The sequence below is a fragment of the Carettochelys insculpta genome, chromosome 1 (assembly GCF_033958435.1).
Source record: "Carettochelys insculpta isolate YL-2023 chromosome 1, ASM3395843v1, whole genome shotgun sequence".
Classification (NCBI taxonomy): Eukaryota; Metazoa; Chordata; order Testudines; family Carettochelyidae; genus Carettochelys; species Carettochelys insculpta.
Window position 1 is genome coordinate 75,267,161 of NC_134137.1, and position 13,889 is coordinate 75,281,049.

Here is a 13,889-nt window from a genome sequence, read left to right on the forward strand (position 1 = left end):
ATGCCTCACTTCATGTGCCGTTGTTTTACGTTCATGTCACTTAGTAATACTGGTATAAAAAAAAGAAAATGACAAAGACAGAAACCAGCAGAATCTGTGCATGGGCAACAGTAAACAAAATATCTTGCAGGTCACACATACAACCTGATGGGCTGCATATGTCCATCAGGCCACAGGTCAGCCACCTCTGACTTTGAATGCCAGTTTCCAGAAGTGAAAGTCTATTAGTGAATTAACTTGTTCATAGTTTTGAATTAGGGTATATTCATTGTCTTCCCAACTGAAAAATCAAGAGCGCATAATAAACCGCAAAACAGTGTTGACAATGACCTCGCTGCGCTTTGGATTTGACTTTATAGGCATAGTCATACATTTGAACAAAGCACATGCTTAAATGCTTTGCTGAATCATGGCCTTGAAGTCTGTATGCCCCATGAGATAAAACAGCATTTCAGTGTTAGACATTGGGGGCGGGGGGGAAAGCAACATTTTTTGTTTCTCATTGGCACACTTTCAGAACTCATCCCTTCCTGCAGGGTAGGGAACCTCTCACCTGCAGGCAATACATGGTTCATTAGGGTTAGCTGCTGGTGGGGTGCCAGATGGGTTTGTTTATCTGAGTACTTGTAAGCAAGGAGCCCTACAACTCCCCGTGGCCAATGGAAGCTGTGAAAAGTGGTGCAGGCTGGGCCAATGCTTCCCACCTCTCCCAATATCCAGGAAGAGGGAACTTTGGGATTCTATGTCTGTGGATGATCAGGTAAACAAAGCATCCAGCAGCCCCCAAGAGCTAACCCTGATGAAATACACACGGCTGATGTGCCAGAGATTCCCCACCCCACCTTACTGATATTAAAATGAGCTGTGTTTTGATAATGTTGCATCAAAACAATAACGTCAAAGCCTCAGGGAGCTCCCATCTCTTCAGAAAGATCAAATGGATATTAAAAAAAAAGAACTCAAATTGATTTTCTGTGCTCACCTCCACTAGGCTAACAGCCCATTTCTTCTCTTTTATTTGCTGATTCTACTTCAAATACATTTTGCACTACAATGCTATGGTGCCTTTGGCAGTACAAAGATTAAGGCCATCTCATTTTTTATTGAACTGGACAAACAGCACCCACTTGCTTTCAGATTGTTCAATGGATATTGGTATTCTTAATGAATGGGACATTTATTTTCATGCCAGCTCAACTACTAACATTGATTAGCATACATTTTGGCAACTGCACTAACACAAGGTGCTAGTAAAATGGGCCTTTTATCTTGGAGTCAAATTTACTGCAGCTATACTCATTAAAAATGTCTTTTGTAGGAAAGGATTTTTGTAAGGGATATTCTAGCAACAGCAAGGTCTACCAAAAAGTTCCTCATTACTGCTATCAACTATTATGACACAGGGAAATTAGAACCACTTTTTTAACTGAAACGCAACTGCTATGTCATGACTTTAAGATAATATCTGATTGTTTTGTCACGCATATGCTTAGCCTAATTGTTGCATGGCTGGAAATCTTTTTACCTGTTGCTAATGCATAGTTATGACTTAACCCCCTATCCCCAAAGAATCCTGTTATGAACACTTTATGCTCTTCTGTGGGACTATCTTATTGAATATTACTCAAGGGATGGATTATGACACCTTCCTCACATTGACTAGCACCTTACACCACAGATACCCCATTGAAGTCAACGGGACTATTTAAGAAGGAAAGGCTTACCTATTCTTTAACATCCATGTTTACACCCGTCTAAGTAAAGTTGTGATTGCAAATTGATTTATTTAAACCAGGTGCATAAGACTTTTTGAACACTCTTATTTCAGTTTAAATCAGGCACAATTTGGTTTATCTTAAATTCATTCAGAATAGGTTTAAGATAAACTAAAATAAGTCCTTCTTAAACTAAGATCATTTAAATGAATGTATGTCCACATGTAGACAAGGCATAAGTAAGAATCACAAAATCTAGTGCCCTGTGTGTAAGGGTAGGAGGATCAGAGCCATAATTTTATGTTTTAGTTTTTTGTTATGGAACGTTTGGACCTTACTTCAGCTCCCATTCAAGTCAATGGTACAATTGTCTTGACTTCACTGGAAATCAGAACAGCCTTCTAGTTTCAAAAATGTAGATGCACTGCAGAAAATGCTAGTTTTCTTTTGCTTAACCTGCCACTAGACTGAATAAATGTAGCATGGAGGACTAAACTTTTCAACCAAAGCACCAAAATGTATGCCTCATAAAAAACCCAATTCAAAGGAGTTAGTCATATTTCTTCTGAGATAATGTCCTTCTCATGGCACATGAATTTTCAGGGCTACATACTATTTTCATATATTAATAATATTAAAAGAAAAGAAAACAAGGTGATAAACCATAAACATTTGACAGGTAGAATTAATTTTTCATGGAACACAGACATCAAACTGCTCACAAACAAGAGCATATAGCTGTGTCTACATGCCCCCCCTTTCAGAAGGGGCATGCAAATGAGTGTGATCAGAAACGCAACTGAGGCATGGATTTAAATATATCATGCCTTGTTTGCATATTCTCATGTGATCTGGCTTCCGGAAAAGCCATTTCCAGAAGCCAAAGAAGCTGTGTGGATGGGGTTCCTTTGAAACACTATTTTATTTCAGGAAGAAAAGTGCTTTTGAAAGGGGGGTTTCCTTTCGAAGGAATCCTGTCCACATGGTTGTTTTGGTTTTTGGAAATGGATCTTCTGGAAGCAAGATCACATATGAATATGCAAGTGAGGTGAAATATGTTTAAATCTATGCCTCATTTGCATTTCTGATCTCTCTCATTTGCATGTCCCTTCCAAAAGGAAGGGACCATGTAGATGCAGTGTGTGAGTATGAGAATATATTATAGAAATGTTAATACTGAGAACTAATTCAAATTATCCTCTGAACAGACATTTATTTTGCTAATAAGGTGATTTGGTAAAATATGGACCAGATTCTGACATGCTCACTCATAATAAGTAGCACTTTACCTAGGAAGTAGACTGAAGATTTCAGTGGGTCTGGAGTGGAGTAAGATATTAGCCAAAGTGTGTGAATATATCAAAATGTACACCTGCATACTGTGCACTGCACACCTTTACGAAACAAGAATCTGATTCTGTGGTATTTAAGTTAGTATGTACCTTGCCATTGATTCCAATGGGTGCAGGATAAGGGTCCTCTGAACAATTTTGGAGAGTATTAGTTTTTGCAAGTATAATGCTATGTTAAAAAGTGCTATGACTTTAATTGAAAATAAACAAAAGAGTCAATACCTAGCTAATGATGAAAAATTGCTTGTAAAAAGAGAAGTACTTGGCTTTACCATTAAAATGTTAGCACAGAGAGAAAAACTTATGAAAATATATAGCTTTAATTTGCAGACATATAAACACTTATGGTACAATGCAGACAGATGATGCCAGAAATCAAAATGATTAGTTTTAAGCATAACACTTATTTACCTTGTTTACATGGACACATTTGATGTAACTATCATACAACAGATAGTTCCCAGATCTTACAATGAAGTGAAAATGATGCATCACTGATAAACCTGCTGCTTTGTTGTAGAGGATGCAGCAAAGAATAAATTATCAAGAAAATATGCCACCAGTATTACAAATAAGATTTTGGAACTGACCCAAAAAAACAAAGCCAGTGAAAAGGAGCTTGGAATGGTCGCCAAAAAGCCAGGAATAAGATCTTTCACACAAAATACCAACCCAGAGAGAAGCAATAATCAGTGTAAACTAAGTTCTACAACTGCTAATAATGGGAAGTGCTTTTTTTATTTTTTTCTGACAGATTAGATTCAGAAGTACCACATACAAATAACCATTACACAGTCTAAGTGGTGGAAGGCTACTAAGAGATTTCAGGAAAAACAAAAATATCAACACTTCTAGCACAATTTAGGATTTAACCATTCCTTGCTTCCTTGCTTCTGGCCCTAATTATTGAGATAGACATGGGTCTGTGTACATTTGCTGTAAGAAATATTAAACACAATTTTTCCCTAATAAAGGCAAGTAAACTGTTGGAGCAATGGTAGTTTGCATGAAGATATTAAGTGCATAATAAATGAAAGATGGAGATGTTAACAGCATTTCAAATTCTGATTACATGACAATATTTTGCATCCTTGCTCAACAGGAATTGCACTTCTCGTTAATATATTTTATATCATATTATAATCCTTAATTATGAGGTAAATTTTCTGTTTATTTTACTAATGCATGTTTCCTCCTCTTCTTTTTTAGCATACACGTAGTGGAATACACATTTATTTATATCCATATATATATCCAAGTGTGGTTTATGTTAAAACCCATAAATATACTTTGCATTAATCTCATAGACAGTACCTCAAACAATTCCCTGCACAGGAGCATCTGATGCCCTCTTGTGGTTAATATGACTTTTTAAACTTGTATAAACTTAAGTTTAGTGCACCATTGTCTTACCTTCCTCTCACAGTATAATCGCTGATCTGATGGGTTTATGATAGCTGCAGGTGATATTCATGTGTTTAAAGACTGCATGCTGTTAGTATGAAGATTTCATTAAAAAAGCTGTAATCTGAATCTGACTTTAAAAAACCTGTAAACAGCTATTTACAATTATAATATAGTTAAGTTATAAATTATGGTCCTTCACTGTAACTGTTGTCAACACACCCACTCTGGGTATTGTCCCAGGTTTGTTAGACATCAGTCTGGAGCCACATGGAAGCATCAAATATTAGAAATCTCCATCGGTTTCTTCTCCAACATGTGAAGGTCAATTCTTCCATGTAGTGGAATTTGTACTTCCAAATTTTCATCTGCTCTGTGAGGCTTTTTCCCTTTCCGCAAGCAGATGTAAATGCCCATCCCAGTTACTAAGGTGATTGACCCCAAGCTTATTATTGACAGAGCTACTAACGTAGGCATGCAAGATGCTGACTCCATTTTTTTATGTGTAGGCTCTATAGATATTTGTGGCTCTTTTTCCTCTATATTAATGTCAGGTTCCTTTCTTAATAGGCTTTCAATATAGCTCTCATTGCTCACTGTGTCATTGACAAAAAGGTTCACCATGACTGTGGAATGGAGAGGCTCTGGATAACCATGATCGCTAACTTTTACAAGCAGCCGGTAGAGACCATAGTCATTCTGCATCAGTGAGTCTTCCAAGGTGATATTACCAGTTTTAGGATCAATTCTAAATGATTCAGGTCGAGGACCTCGTCTACCTATAATGCTGTAAGCTATGACAGCATTCATGCCAGTGTCTTTATCCACAGCATAGACTTCTGTGATGGGAGAACCAGGAAGAGTAGAAGGAAGAACCAACAAATACGATGTGTTAGACTGAGGAAACAAGACCAGCGGGGGGTTATCATTTATGTCCAGAAGAAGGATAGTTATTTTGGCAGTAGAAGACAGGGCAGGGTCACCTCCATCAACAGCTTCAACCCACAAGGCATAGGAACTTTGCTGCTCCCTGTCGAGGGAGACCTTAGCTCTCAAAACTCCTTTGCCAGTATCTATCACAAAAATATCACTTCCATTTACAACTGAAAGGGCTACCCATCCATTTTGCCCTGCATCAGCATCTGTAACACTGATAACTCCAATTTCACCAAAACCTGGAAAGTTTTCTGGTACAAAAAAGCTGAAGTCCTTATTGATAAATCTAGGAGTATTGTCATTTTTATCCAACACGGTGATGGCAACAGTTGCTATTGATTCTCTGGGAGGCAATCCAGAATCTATTGCTTTAACAGTATATCTGTACTTCTCTTTTTCTTCTCTGTCCAGCTGAGTGGAAACTGTAAGGACACCTGTGGTTTTATCTAAAGAAAAATACGAAGGGGCATCAGGCCCTAGGAAGTAGGACACTTTTCCTCTCTCTCCACTGTCAGCATCTGTTGCATGCAATTTGGTCAGGAAAGCATTGGGAGCATTATTTTCTTCAATAGTTAATTCTATCAGTTGTTGAGAGAATACTGGTGAGTTGTCATTGTCATCCAAAACCTGCACTTTAATAATCTTGTTTACGTGAAATCCCTCTGAGTTCCACGCAACCACTGATATTTCATAGAGCTGCTGTACCTCATAGTCTAAAGGCCCTGTAGTCTCTAATAAATATTCATTGTGGTATGGTTTGTATGGTGATAATCCGAACGGCCCATTGCCATCCAAAAAGCAATCCACTTTATATTTTTCGTCTGGGTCTTTTATGGTAAAAAATGCTATTGGTGTGTTAACAGGCTCCAATTCCTTCAGGTAAACCACGCCTTCTACTTCATTAGCTATAAAACGAGGGACCACTTCAGGGGGTCTCAACATGACTTTGATGATGGACACCAGCACAGTGATCACAGCAGGGATACAACCAGGACCATTGGCCAATATGGTCAACCTGTGGAGCCGAGAAGCATCACCATCAATCTTACTGGAGAGTTTGATGGCTCCTGTGCTTTCATCCAGGTGGAACAAGTCTCTAGATGGCTGGGGGACCTTCTGGCTGTAAGAGTAGGTGATCTCAGCATTGGATCCCAGGTCCATATCCACGGCATGGATGGTGGCCACGTGTGTTTCTGCACTGGAATTCCCATAGATGGTGACGTTAAGTTGGGAGTCACTGAACTGTGGGCAGTTGTCATTGATATCACTGATGCCAATGGTGAGGGTGGCACTGCCTAGCAAAGGTGGGGTCCCCCCATCTTCTGCAATGATTAGGGTGACATACTCCTCCCTGGCCTCTCTGTCCAGGGCACCCATGATGATCAGATAGGGGGTCCTCTCCCCACTCTCATTCTCCTCCACATCCAGGGTGAAGACCCCATAGTTGTCCTGAAGACGGTAGGTCTGGACTGCATTGGTACCCAGGTCGGGGTCAAGGGCTGGGTGCTCTATGGCCAGGCGGGTGTCGATGGGAGCATTCTCAGGTACCCAGAGGTGCATGTTGGGCACAGGAAAGTGTGGCGCATTGTCATTGATATCACGAATGGTGATCTTCACTTTCACTAGGCGGAAGTGCTCCTGGGGCAGCACCAACACGTCCAGCAGAAGCAGGCAGGGCTCTGAGGATGGCACCAGTAAGGAGGCAGGTGCGCCAGCACTGGTCTCCAGGCACAGCGCCTCACGGTCAATCTGCAGGGCTGAGGTATGCAGTTCCCCCGAACGGTTATCCAGGCTCACGTACTGGCCGCCCAGACCCTGGGAGGCCAGAGTGAAGGAGAGTGCTGGCTCCCCGTTATGGGCCGGCAGCCCTGCTGCTGCCACCCCCTGCAGTCGCAGATCCTGTGCCAGGCTCCCGATGAGAACCCCAGCTGGCAGCCCCTCATTGAGGCTGTAGAAGAGCTCGGTGGCGCGACTGTAACTGGCAAAGCAGTTGAAAGGGCCGATGAAGAGCAGGAAAAGGAACAAGTGCTGGTGAGAGAAAGGCACAGGGGTTAGAGAGGGATTGTCATGCCACATGACCAGACAGCCCACCCTGCCTACAAACGGCACTCTGTCTGCGATTATACATATCATCTGAGCCCCAACACCAATGACTAACCCCAAACACAGCAACATGCATCACAGTTACTCCACTGCCAAATCCCAAACACATCACAACTTGCACCCCAAATCCACTAACACCTACTCCCATATACACCCCCACCCATTTCCTAACTACACCAGAACACTACCACCTAAGTACATCACTACATCAACCACAAATATACTATCTAAAAACTAGTTCCATGTCCAACTCCCCTCCCCTCAACTACCCACAAATACACAACTTTCAGTACCATAAATACACTGCTGTCCATTCCCCAAATACACAACCATTTGCATCGCAAATGCACAACCACTCACACTCAAAACACATTCAAAGCCCTAAACACACCACCATTACATCATACACTGCACCCCAAATACGTCATCCTCTGAGCTGCCACTTGCTCCCTAAGTACACCACTTACACCCCAACACACCATCTATGTCCACAACGTGCCACAGTCTGAATCCTGGATCATTCATACCATACATCCACCTTGGTTTGCACCCCATATACACCACGCTCTAAATCATGATCTACTCCTCAAATACATCACCATCTACTTTCCAAAAAACACCAGTCTAGACCCAAAGCACATCACAATCTTACCCAAAATAAACCACTGTTGACACCACCCACAACTCATATTCACCACTATGCACATTCCAAACACCCAAACCTTTGCCACCTAATTACACCACCAAATTAAGGAGCTGCCCTCCTGAAAACCACCCAAGACCTCTTCAATATCTGTTCCTCCTACATACCACAATGTGCACCGAATGTCCTCCAGAAATACCACCGGAAGCATCAAATATACCAGCTTGTGCCCACAGACACCCACAAGAAACCTCCTACACCCAAACCACAACAGACCGTGCACCAGCCATTCTTCACCACCCCATCCAGCCCACAGGCCATGCACACCAACGGTCCTAACCCATTGGACCACCACGCCACAAGTGGACCGAGGCGCCCCGGACAGCCGCGCGCACCGCTCAGCCTGGGCGCATGGAAGCCGGCCGCCAAGTTTACCTCCCCCGTGGAGAACACGGGGGACGCCGCGTCCCAGCCGCCCGGAGCTCGCCGGTCAAATTTCAGTTCCCGCGGAGGACAGAAGTCCTGCCCCGCCCCGGCCCCTGCGCTCCCCGCAGCACTCCCACGCCACGCAAAGCCGAGCGCCCCAAGGGACTGTGCCCAGGGCCGCCGCTGGCCAAGCCAGTCTGCAGCTGGGGCCGGAGCCGCGTAACTTCGGCCGCAGCCTCCTCGGGGAGTTCTCCCCCACAACCCGCCAAGGCCGAGCACCCGCCGGTGTGATGCGCTAAGCGGGGCTTTGCAATGCTCGCTCCCCCGCCAGCCCGTGTGGTTTCGGCGGGGAGAGGCGGCACCGCGCACACGCGGGGAAGTTTAGCCCGGGCGGGAGCATCGGCTTCTTTTAACCCCTGCGCTCCTCCTGGGCCCGAGCCGAGCCGGTGCAGAGCTCCCCAGCGCCCCTCCCCTACCTGCAGGCGCCTGTGGTTGGTGGTGCGCCCCGCGCTGCAGAGCTGCCCCATCTCCAGCGGCCGGGGCCGTGAGCCCAGGGCTGGCGAGCGCCTCTCGGTCCCCGGGCAGCTCATAGCCACCGCACCCGCAGTCCCTTCGCTCCCGACGGGCAGGCTGGGCGAGGCCACGCCCCTCGCTGGCTTCATGCAAATCGCCGGGACAACTTCAGCCAATAGTGGCGGGCCCAGCAATTAGCGCGGGGCTCGGAGCGGCAGGAAGGGCGCGCGGGCCGAGCTCGCCTCCCGGCTGCCGGGGCTGGCGGCTTGCAGAACCCCGCAGCGAGCGCCGGTGCGGGAGCGCCGGTCGGCGGGCTTGGCCCCGCGCCGGCGCGGAGCGCAGGGCTCTGCCCGGGAAACTCTCGCCCCGAAGCCGGCTGGCGGCAAACGCTGTCTGTGTACAGGCGCCGCCGCGGGGCTTTGCCCGGGGTCGGTGAAGCCCTTCTGAGGGACGGCTGGAGGGCGGCTGTTGCTGTTCTCTGACACGCCGCTGAAGTTCCCGCTCTGTCCGGGCGCGGACTGGACAGGCGCTAGGCGGGGTGCTGTGGTCTGTGGCGTTTTGCTGCCCAGCTTGTGCTTCCCCCGTCGCAGCCAGCAGGCGGTGCCGCTCTGTTTTCGGCCGGAGTGCGCTCCCGAGAGAGGCGGGGGAGGAGAGTCCTGTAAAGTGGGGGTAACAGCAGCCGCAGCATCTCCCCTTCCTGCTCCAGAGCCTTGTTTCCTTTTAGTTAAAGAGTCGATTCGATCTGAACCTATGCAACAATCCCATTCCTAGCGTGTCAGATCTCTGATAATGTTCCCCAGGCAGTTTGAGGTTTCCCTGTGCTGTTCCCAACTCCACCTCTTTCTACTTCATGGCAGATGCTCTTGGCCTGATTTCCCCTTCCTTAGACCATTATTTTCCAACAGGACTGGCAATTCGCTTCATCTGAACAAGTGGGTCTGTCCCAGGAAAGCTCATCGCCTAATAAATCATGTTGTTAGTCTTTCAAGTGCTACAAGACCGCTGGTTTGTTTCCATTAGAAGGCTCCTGAGCTCCTGGCACCAGCCATCCTGCTGCTCCTAGGGCCCACACTTCACCATGAGAAGGGTTAATTTGGCCAGGTAAGAAACTTGTGCATAGGACTTCAGCATAAAGCATTTGGTTGACATCTTCATACCACATACAATTACAACAGTATTTGTTTTGCCTTTGGCGAGAGCTTCCATCTGCACAGGATAAGAAGCAAAGATATTCTCAGTTCTACTTCCCTAAGTTCAGCGCTTGGAGGAGATCAACAGGTGCATGAAGAACCATTAGTTGCAGCTGAACCCAGGCAAGATGGAGGTTCTGAGCTGAGGAGTTTGTAGTCAGGTGTAGTCTCCACTGTATGTTGGTTCACATCCAAATGTGGTTAAATCAATCCACTGCTGAGTATTCCTGTATTTCTTAGTAAAACCTCACAAAGCAGCACCTTATTATAATGCTTGCTACACCCAAGAGCTGGGTAACAGACTTTGTCACACTGACAGAAAATTGCCTGATGTCACTGGGTATGTCGACATTGGGATGAAAAACCCTGCAGTGTGTTAGTGCCCAGATCAGCTGTCTCAGGCTCGCATTTATTGGGTTGTGAGGCTGAGAATTGCAATGTAGATGTTCAGACTCTGGCTGGAGACTGAACTCTATGACTTTTCCTCACAGGGTTTCAGAACCCAGGCGCCATCCTGAGCTCAAATGCATACACTGAAGTTTTACCACCCCACACCACAGCCCCACAAGTCTGAGTCACCCAGCAGGGGCCAGCCACAGTGGTGCTGCAGGTCTTTTATCACACTGTAGGCATAGCCATTAATACATGCTTTGGTCATTTCCCAGCTGAATGCAGCACAGAATAAAGTGTCACTTTTCCTTATCAGCAAAGTACAGCTAATGTGCCATTTGCTCTTTTTACTGGCTCTATGCAGAATATCAAGTTAAAGTGAAGATCTGTATGTCTTTATTGTTGAGGTGCTGAATGCTTTGGGGCATCAGATACCTAGCAAGTCATCTAATGCTGTCTCATTGAAAGATTGTCTAATGATTGGCTAAGGACTATGGGTGACAGCTGCATTTCTCCGGTATGATGGAGTGTCCTCCACAAGACTAAAAGCTTGCATAGCAGACAGATCTGCCAGCTATGTGGCCAGCCCAGGACTGTGGAACACAGTCCCTCCAGGATGATAGGAATACCTTAAATGTCTCTGCTGCTTTCCATTCCATTCCTTGACCTTGTCTTGAATAACAGCATGGCGGACAGTACACTAAATAAATAAACAAAACCCTCTCTGAGCAAAAAGTTGTGTGTGTGTGTGACAGAGAGAGAGAGAGAGAGAGAGAGAGAGAGGGAGAGGGAAGTAAAAGCCTGACCCAAAAAGATCATTTGCCTGGCTGAATACACATTTGGAAGGCACTCAGATATTATAGTGATTACAAAATCTAAGAATATGAACATGACAAAATAGAACTCTCTAGCACTGACTCCTTTTGAGAACTCAAGCAAGTCATATTAGCATCTCTGTCTTGGTTTCTCCAGCTGTAAAAGGCATATAGAACAAGGATATTTTTAGGATTTAGAGTCCAATCCAGCTTTTACTGAGGTCAATGGGAGCCAGAGCAGGCCTTAATCTGTTCAGTAACTCTCTTTGAGATATGGTATCTAATTTATCATACACACTACATCAAAAATTACAATACCACAATAATCGTGTCTTCCCCAAAAATAAAATGTGCTATGAACAAATGAATGAGTTGTATTTATTATTCTCCAGTCCTTAGAGTTTTGAAACCATTCAGTGTATTTTTCCTTACAAATTGCTTATTCTTTACCCTTCTATTTTAGGAAAAATAGAACAGGCAGTTTGTACAGTATGTACAATCCAGAGCACACGTATAATTTAACAAATAAACCAAATTACTCAAGTGCCTTTCTAAATTTTCATCCATCTGCCCAATAGTGCAGACCTATCAATATTGAAAAGTGTTTTCTTATTCAATACTTTAATTTTATCTAGCTGGACATAATGGGGCCTACAGCTGGTCTCCTCCTGGTCTACCTCTACTGTTGCTTGGCAAGGGTGGAACGTTGGCCCCACTAAAGTCAACAGGAGTTTTGGGGTCAGGATTTCACCTCAGAAGGCCACTGTTTAATGATTTTAGAGGCGGTCTTAGGATTGTAGAAGACCTATGAGGAATGAGTTTGAGGACGCCACATAATTTCCAACCTCACTTTGTTCTCCTGTAGCCTGATCCTCTCTTTTTTGGTTTCTTTATCACACTTTCTGTATTTATAAAATATATACCTATTTGCTCATCTCCCCTCATGCTGCTTCCTAATCAGTATCTCTCTACATAGGTATGTGCCTTATACATCTTTCTATTTGTAACAATTCCCTACTAATGACTAGTTTAAACATGGTCAAAACCCTATTATGAAAGGGACAGAAAAGCTTAGAAACAAGCATGTTTTGCAAAGATTTTCAGTGAGTCTTTTCCAAAGCACCTGGAAAACCGATGGTTGATTTCTATAGTTCTCCAGATTCACTGCAGTTTTTTTTCCTGGGAAACATAAGATTTTTAGTAATTGTTTTTTCTATCTTAATAACAAAAATATCTATTTTGAAGAAAATGTGTTTTCACCTTTCCTTTTGCTGTGTATAATCCTTCTGGCATGAAGTTTACACACCTTTCTCAATAAGATAGCCCTTCCCAGAATGCTGTAACTCAGCCAAAATTCTGGGTGTGCTGTAATTAGGCAGTAAGAAGGAACATGCAGGTGCCCTTCTATGGGATTATTGTTTGCCTCAGGTGAGTTAGGAGGCACGAGATTGAAGATTCAGTCACAAACCACCCAAGAAGCCCAACAATGGTCTACAAATGCATTCGCTGAAATGGGTTACTGCTACTGCGAAATACAAATGACGCAAAGTGAGATAAATAAAACAGTTATTCAGCTTTATTTAAATGGGAAACCTGAAAACATTGTTTCAGCAATCTGGACACCTGGGTCAGTGTGCTACCAATTCATAAAGGATTTTCTGGATGAAGGAGATACCTACAGCTCCCTCAGTCCCTATAATACTGCAGCAAACAGTCAGTTCCTTCTGCCACCAGAGTCTTTCACTGATGCATATGGCATGTAGATGCACATCAGAGTGTGGATGCAGCCTGCCTTTCACTGTGGCATGTAGCTACACATACCCTAATATGTCTGTTAAGTGAAGACAAAGCCTTAGTAGTATTGGTTGCTAGCATTAATTATTTGTTACAGTAGCACCCAGAGGCTCCATTCAGATCAGGGTCCCAATATACTGTGACAATTACATGGCAAGAAAGAGCTTGTCCCTGCTTTGAAGCATTTATGACCTAAGAAGCCATGACGGTGAAAGAAACAAAATACTTTTATTACTAGCAGTAGAAGCTGCCTATTGTCTAGGCTCTGGGCATGCAGAATGGCCCGCATCTTGCCCTATCCATCAAAGATGCTTTTGGGTGACAGAGTTTACTGGTGCCCTATGGTTGAGACTAGTGCCCTATGAATGGCAGGTAAGGGTCTGGTTTGCAAAAGTGCAGGGAACCTGGTACCCGCCCCCCAGTTGAAGTGTGTGCTGTTCCGAATCTTTGTAAATAAGCTCCTAGCAGCCCTCATGGTAGAGCACTGGCCAGGGGCAAGCCACTACTTCCCCTGAAGACACCAAAGTAACAAAGGCTACGTCTACACGTGAAGCCAACATCGAAATAGCTTATTTCGATGTAGCAACATCGAAATAGGCTATTTCGAT

The 13,889-nt window shown here is 44.4% G+C and overlaps 1 protein-coding gene across 1 annotated transcript; it reads right to left on the reverse strand.

The window, feature by feature from the left end:
• Window positions 1-4,706: 4,706 nt before the first annotated feature.
• On the reverse strand, window positions 4,707-7,483 carry PCDH20 (protocadherin 20). The gene has a single exon (XM_074984849.1). It carries the CDS (start codon window positions 7,481-7,483, stop codon window positions 4,751-4,753), a length of 2,733 nt encoding a protein of 910 aa, XP_074840950.1. The 3' UTR covers window positions 4,707-4,750.
• Between the last annotated feature and the right edge of the window lie 6,406 nt (window positions 7,484-13,889).

Bases quoted from the DNA above. Each gene is read 5' to 3' on its own strand.
- PCDH20 (XM_074984849.1), bottom strand. From the start codon at position 7,483: ATGTGGCATGACAATCCCTCTCTAACCCCTGTGCCTTTCTCTCACCAG.